This window comes from Plasmopara halstedii, assembly GCF_900000015.1.
Source record: "Plasmopara halstedii genome assembly, contig: Scaffold_672, whole genome shotgun sequence".
NCBI lineage: Eukaryota > Oomycota > Peronosporomycetes > Peronosporales > Peronosporaceae > Plasmopara > Plasmopara halstedii.
This window is the reverse complement of record NW_020187589.1, coordinates 208098-225459: the sequence shown is the minus strand read 5'-3', so window position 1 is coordinate 225459 and position 17362 is coordinate 208098. Positions and strand designations below refer to the sequence as shown.

The 17362-nt window shown below is 43.6% G+C and overlaps 6 protein-coding genes across 6 annotated transcripts; 3 read left to right on the top strand and 3 right to left on the bottom strand.

Annotated features, from left to right (window-relative positions):
• Positions 1-3500: 3500 nt before the first annotated feature.
• On the bottom strand, positions 3501-3792 carry PHALS_13661 (uncharacterized protein; the record flags this gene model as incomplete). Its single annotated transcript, XM_024729460.1, has 2 exons — positions 3501-3646; positions 3756-3792. The coding sequence occupies 2 exons, from the start codon at positions 3790-3792 to the stop codon at positions 3501-3503; spliced, it is 183 nt and encodes a 60-aa protein (XP_024579835.1).
• Positions 3793-5041: 1249 nt separating this feature from the next.
• Positions 5042-6915, top strand: PHALS_13660 (hypothetical protein L915_09801; the record flags this gene model as incomplete). Its single annotated transcript, XM_024729459.1, has 3 exons — positions 5042-5734; positions 5796-6716; positions 6784-6915. 3 exons carry the CDS (start codon positions 5042-5044, stop codon positions 6913-6915), a joined length of 1746 nt encoding a protein of 581 aa, XP_024579834.1.
• Positions 6916-7595: 680 nt separating this feature from the next.
• On the top strand, positions 7596-10559 carry PHALS_13659 (voltage-gated ion channel superfamily; the record flags this gene model as incomplete). The annotated part of the gene is made up of 2 exons (XM_024729457.1): positions 7596-10385; positions 10458-10559. The coding sequence occupies 2 exons, from the start codon at positions 7596-7598 to the stop codon at positions 10557-10559; spliced, it is 2892 nt and encodes a 963-aa protein (XP_024579833.1).
• A 59-nt stretch (positions 10560-10618) lies between these two features.
• Positions 10619-12159, bottom strand: PHALS_13658 (uncharacterized protein; the record flags this gene model as incomplete). The annotated part of the gene is made up of 3 exons (XM_024729456.1): positions 10619-11452; positions 11523-11741; positions 11806-12159. 3 exons carry the CDS (start codon positions 12157-12159, stop codon positions 10619-10621), a joined length of 1407 nt encoding a protein of 468 aa, XP_024579832.1.
• Positions 12160-12475: 316 nt separating this feature from the next.
• PHALS_13657 (uncharacterized protein) lies at positions 12476-12755 on the top strand (the record flags this gene model as incomplete). The annotated part of the gene is made up of 2 exons (XM_024729455.1): positions 12476-12605; positions 12667-12755. The coding sequence occupies 2 exons, from the start codon at positions 12476-12478 to the stop codon at positions 12753-12755; spliced, it is 219 nt and encodes a 72-aa protein (XP_024579831.1).
• A 104-nt stretch (positions 12756-12859) lies between these two features.
• Positions 12860-15949, bottom strand: PHALS_13656 (tyrosine biosynthesis bifunctional enzyme; the record flags this gene model as incomplete). Its single annotated transcript, XM_024729454.1, has 1 exon — positions 12860-15949. The coding sequence occupies one exon, from the start codon at positions 15947-15949 to the stop codon at positions 12860-12862; it is 3090 nt and encodes a 1029-aa protein (XP_024579830.1).
• Between the last annotated feature and the right edge of the window lie 1413 nt (positions 15950-17362).

Genomic DNA, 17362 nt, shown 5'->3' with positions numbered 1-17362 from the left:
CGAAAGGATCTGGGTTACGTGTCCGTTGGTCGACACTCAAACCCGCCACGTGGTTGTTAAGCATTCATGTGTCGAGCCGAAAGCGTTCAAGGTAACACTACGCTTGTTTGGTCAGACATAACATTTTTAGTCTAATTAAAGTGGCCCTAGATATAACTCTACAAATGCAGTTCACATTTAATAAAGACTGTGTACTGCATAGCGCTAGAAAAGCAGTACACATAATCCATTGATCTCCCTTTGCAACGTTCCATTGCCTCATTCTAACCGAATAATTACCAGGATACTTTATCATTTTTATGAGGTTATTATGGGTCCGAGACAAAAAAGTGTGATGCGAACGTATACCGCAATGGAATAAGCACTCCGGTGCACCCTCCTGCTCCAGAATGGCAATGCCACAGTGGACGCAGTTATGTCGCTTTATCACACAACTGAACACAGAATTATAGATCGGCGACCACCCACTGCACCAGGGATTCATCTCCCCGCTGCACAAACTAGCATCATTTTTTTCACATCGTCACATCCAAATTCTCTTTTCAACTTTCTTTAGGGCTTAGCCCTGTGGTGACTGACCTACGAGTCATCTCGGATAAGCATATGAGGCGCTCTAAAGACTTGATCCGAGACGTGCATCCTTACAAAAAACTAACTCTATTCCTTCTCAAACAAAACCTTTTGAAGGTGAGGCGTTCACTGCGCTTCGCCTCGCGTTTGCGCAAGTTGTGAACACTTTACCTGTTCCAACGGCATAGAGCGCTAATACACCAGCCTTGGAGCTCATGATGGGGTCTCCCGCCACTTACGAGATGAGATTGTCTCAGAAAGACGAGTTTGCCCGTCTAGAAACACATGACTCACAAGTTGATGTTTCTTGCTTCAAGCTGAAGTACGCTGACTCTGCTCAACGAGAAAAGGTGGTTCACTCTATGTGGTTCAAAAGTGTGCTAGGGAGTAATCAAGGTGGTCAGCGGTATATCTGGTGAGGTTAAAAGTAACTCTCGCTTCAAGAGCTGATGAGAGCTCGAAGTCCCACTTTGGCAAAAATGACCCGGTGCCGTTGCTAATTATGACTTTGCGCTCCCCATTTCTTCTCTTAGAGGAGGTCACGCAGCCCAACGCCATCCTTGCTATCAAGTAGGACCAGTTTTGTGAAGTTTCAGGACTTGGCAGGCATCTGTACTAGCAGATTCATGAATATGAAGAAAGTGTCCCTATATCAGTAATGAGCTTTCACCTCTCAGTCTACGTCATTCTTTCCTTCTTAAGAAGTGGACGATAACTTAATGTCTTCTTCGCTGAAGCTGGAGATAAAGTCGTAATCCAGGTGGGTTGAAATGGTTTTGTACTCAGCGCGCGAATTGAGTCGGACTGTTCGGTACTTAACACCAGAGCATAGTTCCATTTATAGATCCAGCTCTGGCAACAAGCTGTACTTATAAAGGGTGGTGATCTGCGGGGCTGGAAAGCTTTCCCCAAGCGACTTCTAGGCGCACATTTTGCCTCTAAATAAACGGACATCTCAAACATTAAGCTGTCCACGCTCCGTCGTGGTGCGGTGAACGACTAATATATAAATCAAACACAGCATCACGACAGAATGTGACCTTTCCACGACCGAATGTGACCTTTTCGCGACAGAGCTCTCACGGATACCTATCTCTTGAATAATCCTAGAATGCGGCAAATACTGACATAAATCATTTCTTGGATATTTTCTTAACTTCAGCGATGTAATCAGCTGTCACAATATTAGTTGAAGAACCGCATTGATGCTCTCAAAAGGCTCAGCTATAATAAATAAATAAGATATTACGCTGTCTTCAACAAGAATGCAGTCACTTTGTGGCTTAAAAACGATAGGTTGACCAAGCTATCTTTATAGAGTAGGCCAGAGTTTGTACGTTATTTAACCTTACGTATGCCTTAATGACTTACCATAGCTAATAATCGGGGCGGCGCAACAGCTTATCCGCCACCATATTTAACTGACCTGGCTTACATCTACCCTCCAGATATAATTTAGCGGGAAAACATCGTGCCGCTCTTTGCAAGAGATGTGGTGTTGATGTTGCCGTGATGGGCTGTGTAAATCCCAAGTGACTTTGCAAGTGAATATAATATATGCGAGAGCAAACTTCATCACAAACGATTTAATATTTTGAATTGGATGATTATTTAGCTGCCGCTTTTTGCTGGCGCGACTCGAACGCAACGGTATGATCAGTATTATTTGTTTGGAGTAAAGCGCAGCCTGCGGCAATTGCCATGTAGTCACAGACAATCTATAAACGTCATTTTGAACACAGAAGAATCAGCATTGAGGCACCCAAGAGACTTGCTTCTATAGTGTTTTTGGTCCCCATCTTGTTCGTGACCCAGCACCTTTGCCATCCCGTTGAAGGAGATTGGTGAGAAGCCGTTTCATGGCAGCTTTATTGCACTATATTTGAGCATGGGTCAGGACATTTTCACAAAATCTCATGAGACAGAGACACTACATGCCCGTAGAGCATCTTTATCACTAAAGCATCAGAATGAAGATTACGATGGTGCACAAAAAGTTTTGGCAAACGGAGCATACTCTCGAGTACACATTGCAAGTGTTTGATGCGGATGTCCTCATCCGACTTCCATTTTCTACGTTCATATATATATTGACAAGAATTGAAGATTTCGGTAGGATCTTGAAATTTGCCGTTTTAAATATCGCGCTCAAATTGGATTTTTCCATAGCGGATGCTAGACGAGCCAGCTCCTCCATTGGGTGCTAAGAATGCCAACTCGGTGATACCACCGACTTGTAATTTCTTGCACACAACCATTAGGTTTAACTCTTAAAGCTAACCGAGAGCGTTTGCCGAGTTAACTTAGGTGAGCTTAACATCCCTGAAACTATTCCGCTTACTTCACTTACGAATACTAAAACTTTCCACCACGACACGCTTAAGCTTTACTGCTCTGGATGGTTAGTGTAACACAGACTGTTCGGTACTGCTACAGTATGGCAAGGATGGACTTACCTCAACAAAATCATGACTTGGCCCTTCTACTTGCGACTTGCAGTCGCCTGTATTCACAGAAATTGCCCAGGCGACCACGTAGTCGCTCTGACTCGTCTACTTCGGATCAAATCTTAGAGACCGCGGCACACATTTGATCTTACCGCCCAACCCCTGAAGCACTAAATTGACATAGGGTAGGCTCATGACCCACTAAAGCTTCATTAGAAAGGTGAGTGGTGTACAACATTCTCGACTATTCAAGATAATCCATGACCTTACGAAGCCCGGGGCGGCGATTGGAGTTTATCACTCTGTGTATTGAACCCCACTGTTCTGACCGAGAACTAAACTTCAGAAACTGAGTTCTGAATAATCCATCTGCCACGAGGTACAATTGAGCTCAGAACCTCCGCACAAGTCTGCTATACGCCGACTAAGTCTCACGAGGATCTCGTCGGTCAGCCCTGAGTGAGAGTCTGCCTTCCAAACCACTTAACTAGCTAAGATGGGAGAAAACACCAATTTAGATACCAACCAGCCGTAGATACAAGTCCGTGGCAGTGTCAAATACTTGAGCCTTTCAAGTGTTTGGTAATGCCATGGAAGGTAGACGGAGAGATGACCGAGCTGTCGATCAGCTGCGGACGCAAATCCATGGCAGTCCAAACATCAGACGGGTGCAAATCTTTGATACTGCCACGAAATCGCTTCTATCGCTGGTTGACAGCTAAATTGTTACTCTTTCACCCGAGTCTGTCCGAGGATCATTGCCGTGGGTGTTCATAAAGTTGTTACATCCCGCTCCCTAATCGGCCTTCTTAGCACGAAAGCTATTTTCTGCATTAAGCAACGCATACCAAATTTAATGCAGCGCATTTCATTATATGAGATTGGTCGGACGTTTAAAGTTTTGGTGTGAGTCATATTCGTACGGAGATTCATTTAAAAGAGAATCTCCCGCCACCCCGGCAAGATATACTTGAGTTTATAGACATAGTTTGCTAGTTATCCGTTCATTCTTTGAGTGCACAATTCTAACCACATATTTGGTGGTGAGGACACCTGTCGCTTGAGCATATCTTTATTGAGAACGATATAGCTGCAATTAAGTATCCATTATTGCTTACGGTCTCCAAGATTGAAGACTACTAACATAACAAGCTTCACTCCGCCTGAAAGGGGCCAAATTTCTGGTCTTTTCAATGTCTCTTGTCTGGAGCCAGAAAATTTTTGTCCCTCAAAAGAAGAAATGTTTTAAAGCAATACTTTCGCGAATGGCTGTTTGAGACATTTCTGAGGCTTTCTTACCGCATTCTTACAGCTGGTCAATACCTTAAGGGAAGCTGTATCCACTACTGGACTTGGACCGCCAATTGCGCTATCATCTCGCAGCCGACATGAGTCAGACTATAAATGTTTTTGAGGTTAAATACGAGATTAAGCTCGAATTTACTTGTGCAGAAGATACGATTTATCCAGATCTGGGCATTGATTGACGACATGTACCACCTGGTGCGGCAAGGCTGGCGTTGGCTTCACGTAAAGAGAGCGTTGATATTTCGAGTCCGCATTCATTCACGCTTCAGCTTTTCATCTATGCGTTTGTTAATGCCGAATCTATAAGTCAAAGATTCTTCTGTGCAAAATGAATTGCTACTCTATTGACGAAATTCGAAGTCCCTCACATGCTAAGCGATGATTCACAGTTGGGATGGCTCGAAGTTTAAAAACGATTGGTTGTATTTCTCATACACCCTTAGTAACTAGCGTACCTTTTGACTCAGAAGGTTTAGCCTCGTCAGATTAGTTTACACTAGACGCATCCGGACAAGGTCGACGAGGATATAGCCTTGGTCGTGCTGGTTTCTTCATCAGTCCAGTATTTTGCGGACCAAGTGGTTATCAACTATGTAGTCATTAGCCAACGTCACAGAGCATTAGATAATCTGTGTCTAGTGTTAACGTCATAACTTTAAATTTTCATGAGATTTTTAAAAACTACACCTGAATATTTGTCAAGGCTTATTCGAAAAATGTTCCACAAGAGCGCAAAGAGCTATGCCCTGGTGACGGAGGCGATGGTTCTATTGCTAGTAACCGCGTGGGTCACAATTCTAACACATCAGAAAGAACAGGAAAAGGTTAATACGATGGTCTCGGTATCATGGGAGCAGCGACTACTTCAGACCAACACAATGTCGCATGTGCTGTTCAGCCTAAATGTCTTAGGCGGGAGTGCTGTCCTAATATCAATATTTCATCCAAATGTGATCTACCAACAACTGCAAGCGCTTTGCAGGAATGAGCGCGATACAGGGCTAGTAGTGGGTTGTCTGCTTCCTCCTCTAGTGCTTCTAAGTCGCTTATTAAACGAAGTCGATCTCGAAAGCAAATTTTCTTCAAGATTCAATTTCTTTTACTCGTGGGTCACAATATCGTTTGGATTCAGTGTGCTGCTCAAGATTGCAGTCTTTAAGTCACTTACTTCACTTCGTGTCAATGCTTTAGTTGATGTCATTTTGCTACCGATGTTGTTCGGTTTGCTAAGTCCAATCGAGTCCGCGTGGCGATTTCTACTGGCTGCAACTGCACGAATTATTACAGCAGCTGTATTAGCCACAGGTTTGAAGCTTTTACCTCGTTCATTCACGATAGGAGAGGCAATTCTTGTTGCGCAAGGTATTGGACTATGCGCTTTCGATCTTTTAGTGGTCACGATGACAAAAGTACGTCTACGATTTGATTGCTACCCAGCTCCTAGAATAATGATTCATCCTTTTTATGTAGCTTAGTGAAAACAATTTGATGGCCTTAGTACTGCAATCCTGGCGAATCACAAGTGTAGATCGGCCAGATTATGTCTTGGCACTGGAGGTTGGAATGCTAGGATCGCTCCTCGTGTGTATGGCTTTGATTCCACTATTACGAGCGCACGGAACGCCCATGCCAAGAACGATTGCCAAGCCAATGTCGTTCACTAATACCGTGGTATGTGTACTCATAATTGCGGCGATGGTGGGCGGTGTGGTGTATCCATGGAGCTGTTTGTTATTACAAACAAAGAATCCGTTTGTATGGTTAATAAAGTTTCTCATCAAGTCAAACAGCTCATCAATGCTGCCACCACGTATCGGACTGATGATTTACTGGGCTATTTGTCTTCTAGTATTGGTTCCATTGATTCGAACTATCTCTAATTACCTCAAGCTCCGTAACATCGTGGCAAGAAAATTGTTTCACGTTTTAATTGCTGTCATGCTGGGACCCGCATCGATTATTGACGTTCCCATGCTATCGTTGAGTTACGGTGTTGCGATAAGCGTTTTTCTGATTGTGGAATGCGCGCGTGCCTTGTCGCTACCACCTTTTGGTCGTTCCATTGCTGTGTTCATGAGATCATTTATTGATTATCGCGAATCTGGTCGAGTGATTTTGACTCATTCCTATTTACTGCTCGGTTGTGCATTGCCGCTATGGCTTGCGCCATCTTTTGACTCGCCTTCTATTCTTATTATAAACGCTGGAATTGTGGCACTGGGAATTGGAGATGCAATGGGGGCTCTTGTAGGTTCAAGTGTCGGCAGCTGCAGAATCTTTGGCAACAAAACTGTGGAAGGATCTACTGCAGTATTCACCTCGATGTTCTTTGCGTCAGTATTGCTTCAGAACTATCGCTTGCGAGTATTGCTCGAAGCAGATTATATGCAGGTATATATTGTGCAAACCGGTTGTATGGTGGAAGTTCCTGACGATATGTTGTTGTGCGATTTTTAAGGTGATTTTGCTCACTGTTGCAGTTTTATTGACGACGTTTTTAGAGGCCGCCACGGCTCAGATTGACAATCTGGTGCTACCTCTTTTCTTCTACGTAGTGTGTAATCTCGTGGAGTGTCATCGTCTGCTGTAACACTGCAAGCTTTAAAGTTCCACCCAAAATTCTGAACGCGATCATTACTAGAGCTGCAACAAAAAATTGTCCAAAACATTAAATTGGACTCTAGTATCTAGCGAGCCGGCGTACGAGTTTCGAAGTATACGCGGCTCGATTGGTTGAGTCAGGACTAACAGGTGTCCTAATTAATTTTCGCAGAACAGACTCGTTGCTTTAAAAGGCAAGCCAAGACTGGCAAAAGTTCGATGATGGCGGGTACGCAATGCGCAGATTGAAGACGATTGACAATGCTAAATGCTTGACTCCAGCAGTTTCCAGTGCATGCTCCTCGGATAGTAAATTATGAGGAGCGATACGTCGCACGCTACAGGTATTTTTACGAGGTGGTGGTCTTAGTCCAAGATCGCTTTCATCAATAATTTACTGCCAATTGAATCCGTCAAGATGCTACATCGATAAGAAGGCGTGCTAGGACTTCCCTCATGTTCCATGAACTTATATAATTCTGAAGAAGGACGACACCCCTTCAGACCTAATTTGGAAATAGCATTAGCTCAATTTGGAAATTTCGCGACATTACGAACGTACTTGTATCGGTTCTAATGCCGGCGGTTTCACGATACATAAGGCCGCTCCGTCATCAGTAGCGAAGACTCGCAGCTTTACCTTCTCGAGATACTCTTCCAGTTACTATCATGCCTCTGTACGCAGCTATAAGACCAACGTTTAATACACAGGATGAGTCGGCAGACATGTTTGCCAACTCGGGATTCAATGCTGAGTCCATGATCAAAGGAACTGGATCGGGCACCATTAAAAACGCTACAACGCTCGGTCGGTTTGAAAAGATCTTTGTCTTTATGGTTGACCCCACCTCCTCGCGCGGCGCGTCACTCTATAGCTTTCTCATTGCGTGTGCCGCTTTCACGAGCTGCTTTGTTTTGTTCCTGCAGACACTGGACGGTCCAAATCACAAAAGCACCGAGCCAGAATACCCCAAACTTCCGAATGAAATTGGTTACTATGACGCTGATTTGGTTTTCACCCTCATTTTCACCCCAGAGCTGCTCATTCGTCTCATCATCTGGCCTTCCTTATGGCGCGAACATAAATATCTTACCGAACGACGTTTAAAGCCATTTTTACGCGATTTTTTCAACTGGTTTGATGTTGCAGCTATTCTCCCCTTCTACATTGATCTCGTCTTTGGCAAAGAAAAAAGTTTTGTCATTATGCGGCTCTGTCGACTTCTGCGTATTTTTAAACTAGCTCGCAATCATTCGGGAACGTACATATTGCTTCGAGCAATTCGTGCGAGTGTCGCTCCGATTTCGGTGGCTCTAATCTTCTTTACAGAAATTGTCCTCTTTTTCTCAGTTGTCATGTACATGGTGGATCCAAGTTATGATCGTAGTATACCTGGCTTTTCTGATCTCCTCACTACAGGCTACTTTGTCGTGGTAACTGTGGCAACTATTGGGTATGGAGACATCACACCCACAAAAGGCAATGTGGCTAGCCGTTGTTTTGCTGTTATGATCATTATGTCGGGAACGCTCTTCTTATCCATGCCTCTCGCTATCATTGGTACTGAGTTTGATCGAGCGTGGAAGCAACATGCAGAAAGTGTCAAAAAGTTTCAGCAACTTCAGGCTGGTGCTCACGTAGCGACCCCGGTAAATATTAATCTAGCAGCCGCCACGGATGACAATCGTGCTCATCAAAAGCATGAAATTTTGGTCAAGTACAATGCTCCGAATAAATTGTACCTGCGACTTGCTGCAATTGTAGGCGAAGCTTCATTGATCACTCAAGCACTTGTGACCGAAGCTACGTCACCTGAGTTTAACTGGCGCCATCTTCGTGATATTATGGAGGATTTGAAACAAACGACCGAATTGTGCATTCTCAAGTGTGAAGAACTGAGTGTAATGGTCCGTGATATGATTGTAGCAGAGTCTCAAGATGTTGTTGCGCCGCCAACGTGGCAGGAATGGGCACGCATAACAATACTAGAACCAGATTCGTCGTTTTTAGCCAGATCGATCTCGCGATGGGTAAAGTTTTGTCTTATCTTTAGCATGATCATTGTGGTATTTCAAACCATGCCAGACTTGCAAACGTATGGTGAACAGACTTTCTTATGTGAGCGCAAGGTGAAGCAATATTGCGAGAATGTGCAAGATCTCGAAATTGGTGGCAATGATCCTGGATGTTTTAGTGTCGACAACCCAAAAGTTCGTCTTCAATTTGGCTGCTCTGATACTGAAAAAGTTGTCGACTCAAGCTGTTACGGTTATCCAGGCAATTTTGGTAGTAGTACAGTCGATGACCGACTCTCTTGTAATGGATCCGATAAAGTGCTGCTGAATAAATTGGCTTTGAACGGCTCACATCGAACTCAACTTGAGTTTATTCTTCCATTTCGACCTGACAAAAACCTTCAGAAACTCGATCGTCGGTTGAGTGTATGTAAAAAGTGGGAATGCGACAATAGACACGTGACTTTTTTCGAGTTTGGTAATGCTTATGTTGCGATGGAGTATATTTTCACACTTACGTACCTTTTTGAGTTTGCAGCCGCGTTATTTGTGTGCGAAGAATATCGAACATACTTTAAAAATCCTCTTGTCTTTATTGAGATGGTATCTTTTGCACCGTTTTTCGTACTGGAAGGACGTCGGTTTGTTTATGGTGTGACGCCCATTTACGTCATTCCACCCGCTTCGCAAGACTTTCTCACATTCTTACGTCTGCTTCGCTTGTCTCGTATTTTTAAAATTCAGCAAAGCATTCCAGTCACAAAAGTCTTGTGGGAATCGATTTCCAAGACTTCGGCACGTCTGACAATTCCATACTTTATGCTGATGGTTGTCACAACAATTTTATCGTTTATCATGTTTGAGCTGGAAAAAGGTCAAGAATGTTTTTACGGTCAGGAGTGTATTGTTGGTGAGCACAATATGACTTTCCCTGCTGAGCTTGAGGGTTCAGTACTTGGAAAACGATTTCTTGTCACTTTTAAAGGTGAACTATCAAACTTCGATGACTTTTTTTCAGCCTTTTGGTTTGTAATTGTAACTTTGGCGACCGTCGGCTACGGCGACATGGAACCTGTCACGAGCTCGGGGAAGCTCGTTGCTGTTGTTGCGATGATTTTTGGAGCTTGTTACACTGCTATGCCTTTGACATTGGTTGGATCTCAGTTTAATAAGAGTTATCTAGAGTATAAACGACGTGAAGCCCTTTTAAAGACAAAACAGGAGGTTGGTAAGCCGTACGTCGTTAAAGCGAGTGAACTTCAGCGGTGGGAAGACTTTGCACGCAATCAATCGTTTCCTCAAATGTTACAAGTACTACGCGATCAGCTTGCACCGTTACTAACTTCTATTGAAAAGAGTGAGGTTGATATTATTGATGATGCAAACAAAGCCGAAATCATCACGTGCGCGAACGAATTGAAGCGCATTATATACATCGAGCGAGTAAGTGTCCGTAGCTTATCACATTGTATGTTTAATTTCAACCTCCTTCTCATTACTTTTATCAATGCACAGCTTCAAGTGATGCAAATTAGCATTATTGTAAATTATTTACGGAAAGAAGGCATTCGTCTAGCCGAACAACAAGTCTTGGCATTGCAAAATGTCGTGTCGTAAAGTATATGATATTACAAAAGGAGTGTGTATGAATGATCACTATCGGTTGAGATTGAAAGCTATACGCGAAAACCTGATGCATGGAGCAAATCAATCCGTTTTTCTACAAGTGCTTTTTCAATAGGAAATACATTAGTTATCCCACGTTCGCGAGCCTCGTTCAGTGCTTGTTGAGCCACAGATTTAAAACGATCCTGTTCATGTTCTAAAACACAACGCGCCTTTCGATCATTTTCAAGTTCAGCAGCACGTTCATCCAACTGAATTTTTCGTCGAGCATCCGCTTGTTGCTTTTGTGCGATTGCACGTCGAAGGTTCTCTTGTCGCTGGTCTTGTTCCTCTTGCTTTGACTGCAACTCAATCCGTCTTCCAAATTGCTCCCACTGTATGACACACTCCAGAGCATCTTGAGCCTCGCGCTCCTTTTCACTCTGTTTCCATTCAAGCTGCTGACGACGACTACAAGCAATGGCCGTTTTCTCCGCTGCACGACGATCAGCTCGTTCTTTTAGCAGTTTATCTTCCTTCACACGTACTTCGGTACATTGATTCAGCAGTCGTTCATCATTCTTCTGCTCCAGTTTGACCAGATTTTTCGTCGCGAGATCAATCATCCGCTGTTTACGAGCTTGTGTATCCTCTTTCTTTTGACGCTGCAAATTCATGCGCTTTGCATCGCGCAATTGTTTTTTACGTTCTTCTTCCTCTCGTTTCGCATCTTCAAGACGCTCCTTTTGCTTCTGCATCTCTCGATACGCTAACAACCGTTCATTTGCTAGTAACGTATCCTCACTAGCTTGCTTCTGACGCAGCTTTCGCTGTCGTTCTTTTTCAATTTCATTCAAAAAATCCTGTTCAGCCTGCTCTTTCATTCGCTCACCATCTAGTTTTTCCTATAAGCAAACAAAGCTTAGATCAAAGATAATACTGATGCAGCCTTCACCTGGCATATATATAATATACCTCTCGAAGTTCGTTGATATAACGCTGCTTATACTCCTCTAGCTGTTGTTTCTGATTAGCTGCAAGACGTGCGTTATCTTCAAGTCGCTTCTTTCTCAGACGTTGTTCTTCTTCTTCATCCTTGATTGCTTTGGAAAGCATTTGTTGATCATAAAAGTCATTCGTGAGATCATCCTGATCTTTAAGCATTTTCTTTTCTTCAAGTTGAAGCGTGCGATGCTATCATTACGTGAATGTAAGAACAAGGCATAAAAGCAAAGAAATCACAACAACCAAAACTTACGTGAACAACGTCGGCTAAAAGTTGTTTACTTCTCAACGTTTTCATGCGGTCGGTCTGTTCGTATAATAGCCAATTCGCGTGTTCAATCTGCTTGGATTGTGCCTCACATTGTAATCGCATTTCCTCTTCGTCAACTTTTTTTCGTAGTTCTTCCAAATGTTCTTCCTTGTCCTTTTTCCAACGATCTTTCTTCAAACGCATAGCCTCCAACGTATTCGGCCATGTTGATGTCCTTTGCACCGATTTAAGTTTGATTGCCAGACGTTTCGCCTCGCGGTCGCTTTGAACAGGGGGCGACACGCTCGCTTTCATACGCTTGAGGTCATCAGAACAAAGTGTCGTTGGGTATGGCATGTCTTCAATGGAGTTCAAAGGTCTGCTCGGAATATGAGTTGCTGTTTCCATGAATAACCAACTATTTTCAGATGCCCCCATACACTAAGCCTGGTAGTCACTATGTTCCCAACGTAGCCAGAAACCTGAGCTCAAAAATGGCTATAAAGACATCGTAAAGAATCGCTTATCAAAGAGTGCTGATTCACCTAGAGTAAAGTAAATCGCGATTGAGATGCAGTATGCAAGGCGATTAGTTATTGAGCCAGGTTTTCTTTAGAAGACGCAGAGTATGGCAATGTTTTGGTGAAAATGACATTAATGTCGCCTTGCTTGAATGCACCATTCAACGAAAAGCTTGATCTTACTCAGTAAACACTTCTCAAAACGGTTTGAAATTGTTATACCTGCAAAAACAGTCAAGTTCGAAAAGTGCCTTCAAATTGATTTCAGGCATGCGTGTCCAAGTACGTCCCGGTAGTCTCTGTTATTATTCCTCTATACCCGTCATCTTGGATGACATGTTAGGACATAATGTGAAGCTGCAAGAGCAAGAACATGCACAATATATTCGAGACGAGAAAAGTGATATCGTGGAAAACTTGCTGCAAGAATAAGGATATTTGCTGGCAACTTATCTGCATAAATTACCGTCTTCCTAAATTCAGCCTCGCGCTCTTACTGCGCATGCTCTGTTTTCTCTTCTACAGAAGCCAAGTACTCATTCAAACGTTAAAGCTCCAAGCGACTGCTTTAAACCATCCATTGCGTGCTTAATCGTCTCCATCGAAGAAGCGTATGAGATGCGAAGACCATTTTTCACCCCGAACGCTGAGCCAGGTACCAATGCGACATGGTAATGACGAAGCAGGTATTCGCAATAGTCATCAGCGTCCTTGATCACCTCACTCCGATCCGCAGTAAAACCTTGTCGATTTTCAAAGTACGACGACAAATCTAAAAACACGTAAAAGGCTGACGTCGGGTGTGCGTATTTCAAAAGCGGAATCTCTTGAAGCCGCTTAATCACGTATCGACGTTTCTCGTCCATAATTGCCAAAGTCTCGGTCATACGCTCTTTGTTCTGAGACACGCACTCGAGCTCAAATCTCATAGCCTCTACAGCAGCAGCTTGACCTACTGAGCTCGCACATGACGTCAGCTGACCCTGCAATTTCGTACACACTTGGACGAAGTATTTGGGTGCAGCCAAGTAGCCGATACGTAGTCCCGGCATCGCATGCGACTTAGAGAAACCGTTTACCGTCAGTGTGCGTTCGTACATGTCTGGTAACGTTGCAAAGCTTTGATGCTCACGCTTAATCTCTCCTTCATCTTGGTACACCAACTGCTCATAAATCTCGTCAGCAATCACTAAAATGTGTCGAAACTCAGGCTTTCGAAGAACTACAGCGATGCTTTCAAGCTGTGCCGGTGAATGCATCGTACCAGCAGGATTACTCGGGTTACACATCATCACCGCCTTAATGCGGGGGTTAGACGATAGTGTCTTTTCCAGCTCTTGTGGATCAATTAGATAATTTTCAGATAAATTCGTCTGAAGAATCACAGGCTCACCACCCGTCAATTTTACCATTTCGGGATAACTCACCCAATACGGCGCTGGAATCAAAATTTGTTCTCCCGGTTTTGTGATTGTCAGTAAAGCTTGGTACACGGTCTGTTTGGCACCATTGGAAACTAAAATCTCTGTCAGTGGATCGTATTTTAGACCTTTGCACGTCAACAAGTATTGAGAGATCAAAGTCCGAAGCTCTGCTGTGCCCTTTACATCGGTATACTTAACGTGACCTTGCTCCAAAGCCGTCATACCTGCTTTTAACACACGCTCTGCAGGAGCAAAATCGGGCTCGCCAACACATAATGACCACACTTGTTTGCCTTCGGCTTCTAATTGCTTCGCCATGCCATGAATCACGACCGTCTTCGAAGCCGCAATCTTGCCAAGCAATGGATTTTGAGGATACTTTTCAATCATCGTCGCGTCTGAGCGAGCGGAAGGTGAATATGCTGGTTCGGTAACAAGTTTCTGCGTCACTTCGTCTAATGACTCGCGAAACTTTCGAATTTGTTGCTCAGAATTAGGATTGAACTTGTACAATCCTTGAAACAAATCAAAACTGTCTTTGCATGTGTCGTCAACTAGACGCACAAGGTTCTTAAAACCCCGGGTGTCAATCGGCGTGTTTCTTACACCCTGGACGTTGAGAACACGACCAGTCAAATGAGTCAAAAATTGACTACTAGCAGCATATTCGTCGTGCGATTCGCACGTCATTTCCAGCATCCGACATTGCTCCATCTCGAAAATACGCAAGAAAGTATCCATTACATGATTGTGTTCGCTAGATAAGACTCGTACTTTTTCGTACATCATTGGCAGACCTCGCCACGAATATTTACCGCTTTCTGGACCAAACATCGGATGCGTACATAAAATACTCGTACTCTGAGGAAGATTCCGAAGTAGAATTTGTTTTGGGTGCGTCTTGACCGACAACACATCGACAATTACAAGATTGTCCAACAAGTCTCTCGGAAGCTTATTCACGACACTCTCAAACGACAGGATGCTGACGCAGACAAGAAGAATGTCCAAACCATTGAAAAAATTCTCAAGCTGGTTCGTGGACGAAAAATAATGGCATCCAAGCTGTGCCGCAGTCGTCGAATAGTCCGTTCTTGAGGTCGCACGCACTTCATGTGACTTAGCCATGGTTTTGGCCAAAAACTGACCAAAGTTTCCGAAGCCGTAGATACCAATTTTCAAACGTACAGGTTTGTTTTCTTGCGGTACAAAAACTGGCGACGCTGTAATTTCGTACGCACCAACACCTTCCAGGGTTTTGCGTACATCACCCAGTAACTTTCCTTTGGTGGGATACGACCCCAGAACGCGCACAAATTTACAAAACTCGCGCAAGTGACGCAATGCATTCATGATCTTCTCATCCGTCTTGTGGCCAATCAAATCAACATAGAACAGATAACTATATTTTCTACGCACATTTTCGGCTGATAAGGTCATATGTTCCGACTGAATCTTGTCTTGGTATTGCTGTTCAGCCGTAGGTCCCCACGGTCTACTTTCAATTTTCGACATGTCGATATCACGTAATGAAAAAGCTGAGAGTGCTTTATACAATTGACCTTTTTCATTACTGTCCATGAACGAGAAGACGAGCGACGTTTTGAACTCTGTCTGCATTTTAGCGTGAAGACCCAAATCTTCTTTTTTGCTTAAGAGCAGAAAGCGGGTAAAGTTGCCAGCATCGTCCTCGATGTTTCGCTGAAGTACCTCGAGACCGTAATATTCAGCCGCCAGATCACTGGCTACAGCAGCCGTGTCTGACCATTGGTGATCGGCCAACATCTTTGCACTTCCAGCTGTATCGTACTCGGCACGCGGCTTGGCACCCATGGCTGCGATGGTGTGAGCGCACTGAGCCAGTGCCTGTGGATGACTGATGACCGTCTTAATCTCGTCTTTTTTGACGCCCGGCAATGCAAGTAACGAGTGCTCGACTCGTAAATCATACTCACCTACGATATGCAGCTCAAACTTGAGTAATAGGTCGTAATTGGCGTGGATACTGCCACCTAAGGAATTTTCGATAGGCAGCACACCAAAGTCAGTGTCCTCGCGTTGAACAGCCAAGAAAGCCTCATCAAATGACGGGTAGCCTATGGCCACGATTTTAGCTGATGGCCCTAAAAGCTGACGCGTCGCTTTCTCTGAGTATGCGCCGGGAATGCCTTGGTACGCAACCTTCACCTCGCTCTTAAACATGCCCTTAACTTTTCAGATGTAGCAATTAAAAAAGTTTGTTTTTCTAATGGCTAATTTCCTGATTGGCATTTGAAATATTACAGACAGCAAATTACGAAAGATATTTTTCAGGGCAACAAAATTCACGGATAACCCGCAACGTCTTCTTCGTAAAGGACTCATTCGTGGATGTCGATCGGCGACTCATAGCGTCACTCGGATCGTACGTGTTTTCCAATGGAGGTACCCCATCCTAAAAGCAACAAACACCGGTAAGAAGCTGTGCGTCTATCGGGTGATGGAGCATATCTTCGAAGTGTCCGGCAATCTGTCTGATGTAAAAGCTGTGCTAGTAGATAGCATTTTACGAAGTCTAGTATCGCCAACTTTCGGTTCCGTAAAGCCAACATTGATGCATCTGCTGCAGTTGTCCGTCAGTCTACGATGGAGAAAATAGGTAATAGAGCAACGAACGCAGACGATAGGAGATCCAGTAACAGGCCTAGAGGTAGCAGCTACATCTTGCAAACTTAGGACCATTCAAATTCGCTTTGTATTTTGTCATATAATGCTCAAGAGATCAATTCAATAGTTCCACCTAAGCAAACGTCGACAAACTCTATACAGAGAAGAAGAACTGGCAGTTATATAGACAAAGAAGAAACAACAGATTTCTAGCTTATGTGATCTCACTGCTTTTGTGAGTTTCGTGCGAATCTTGTGCTCTTTTATTCCCTTAGAGAACGTTTCATTATAGAAAAGACATTACATGTTAATCAGCACTATCTGTGGCTGAAGTCAACGAAGGAAAGATGAAAAGTGCCTGGCGCTAGACTTAGTCGCGAGGCAAAAAAACATGAACTAGCCGAGTTCTACTAAAGCTACATATTTGACACCACTAGAGCTCCAAGAGGTTATATGTATAAAACTTACACATGCAGAAGTAAATCTAACGAGCTCTCTATATAAAACTTTGTGTACACTGAGGTTGAACCTTGAAAAATTTGAGGCTGAAGTCTTCCTCTCAAAGTCTTTAGCTCGCATCACTCACTCCAGTCGGTAAAGCACATCATTTTTATCGGACTTTAGATGTCAAAGTAGAAACCATCACGTGGCCAATCACTCTGTACTAATCAGTACTGATTAGTACTGATTAGTACAGAGTGATTGAAAATGTTGTTCACATGTACATTTCCAATCATAATTAGTACATGTACTAATTAGTACATGTGAACAACATTTTGCAATGATCAGTACAGAAGACACGAGTGACACCATCCAATGATGTCACACGTGCTTATGAGATTGTCGTACTGTAATCCATTTGTTATTTGCTCCCACTATGCACGTCGAAGTGATATGTATCACAAATATCAACTTTTCTGTAATGGGTAGGTATGACCCAGGACACGCAAGCAACGCTGTGCTGAAGCT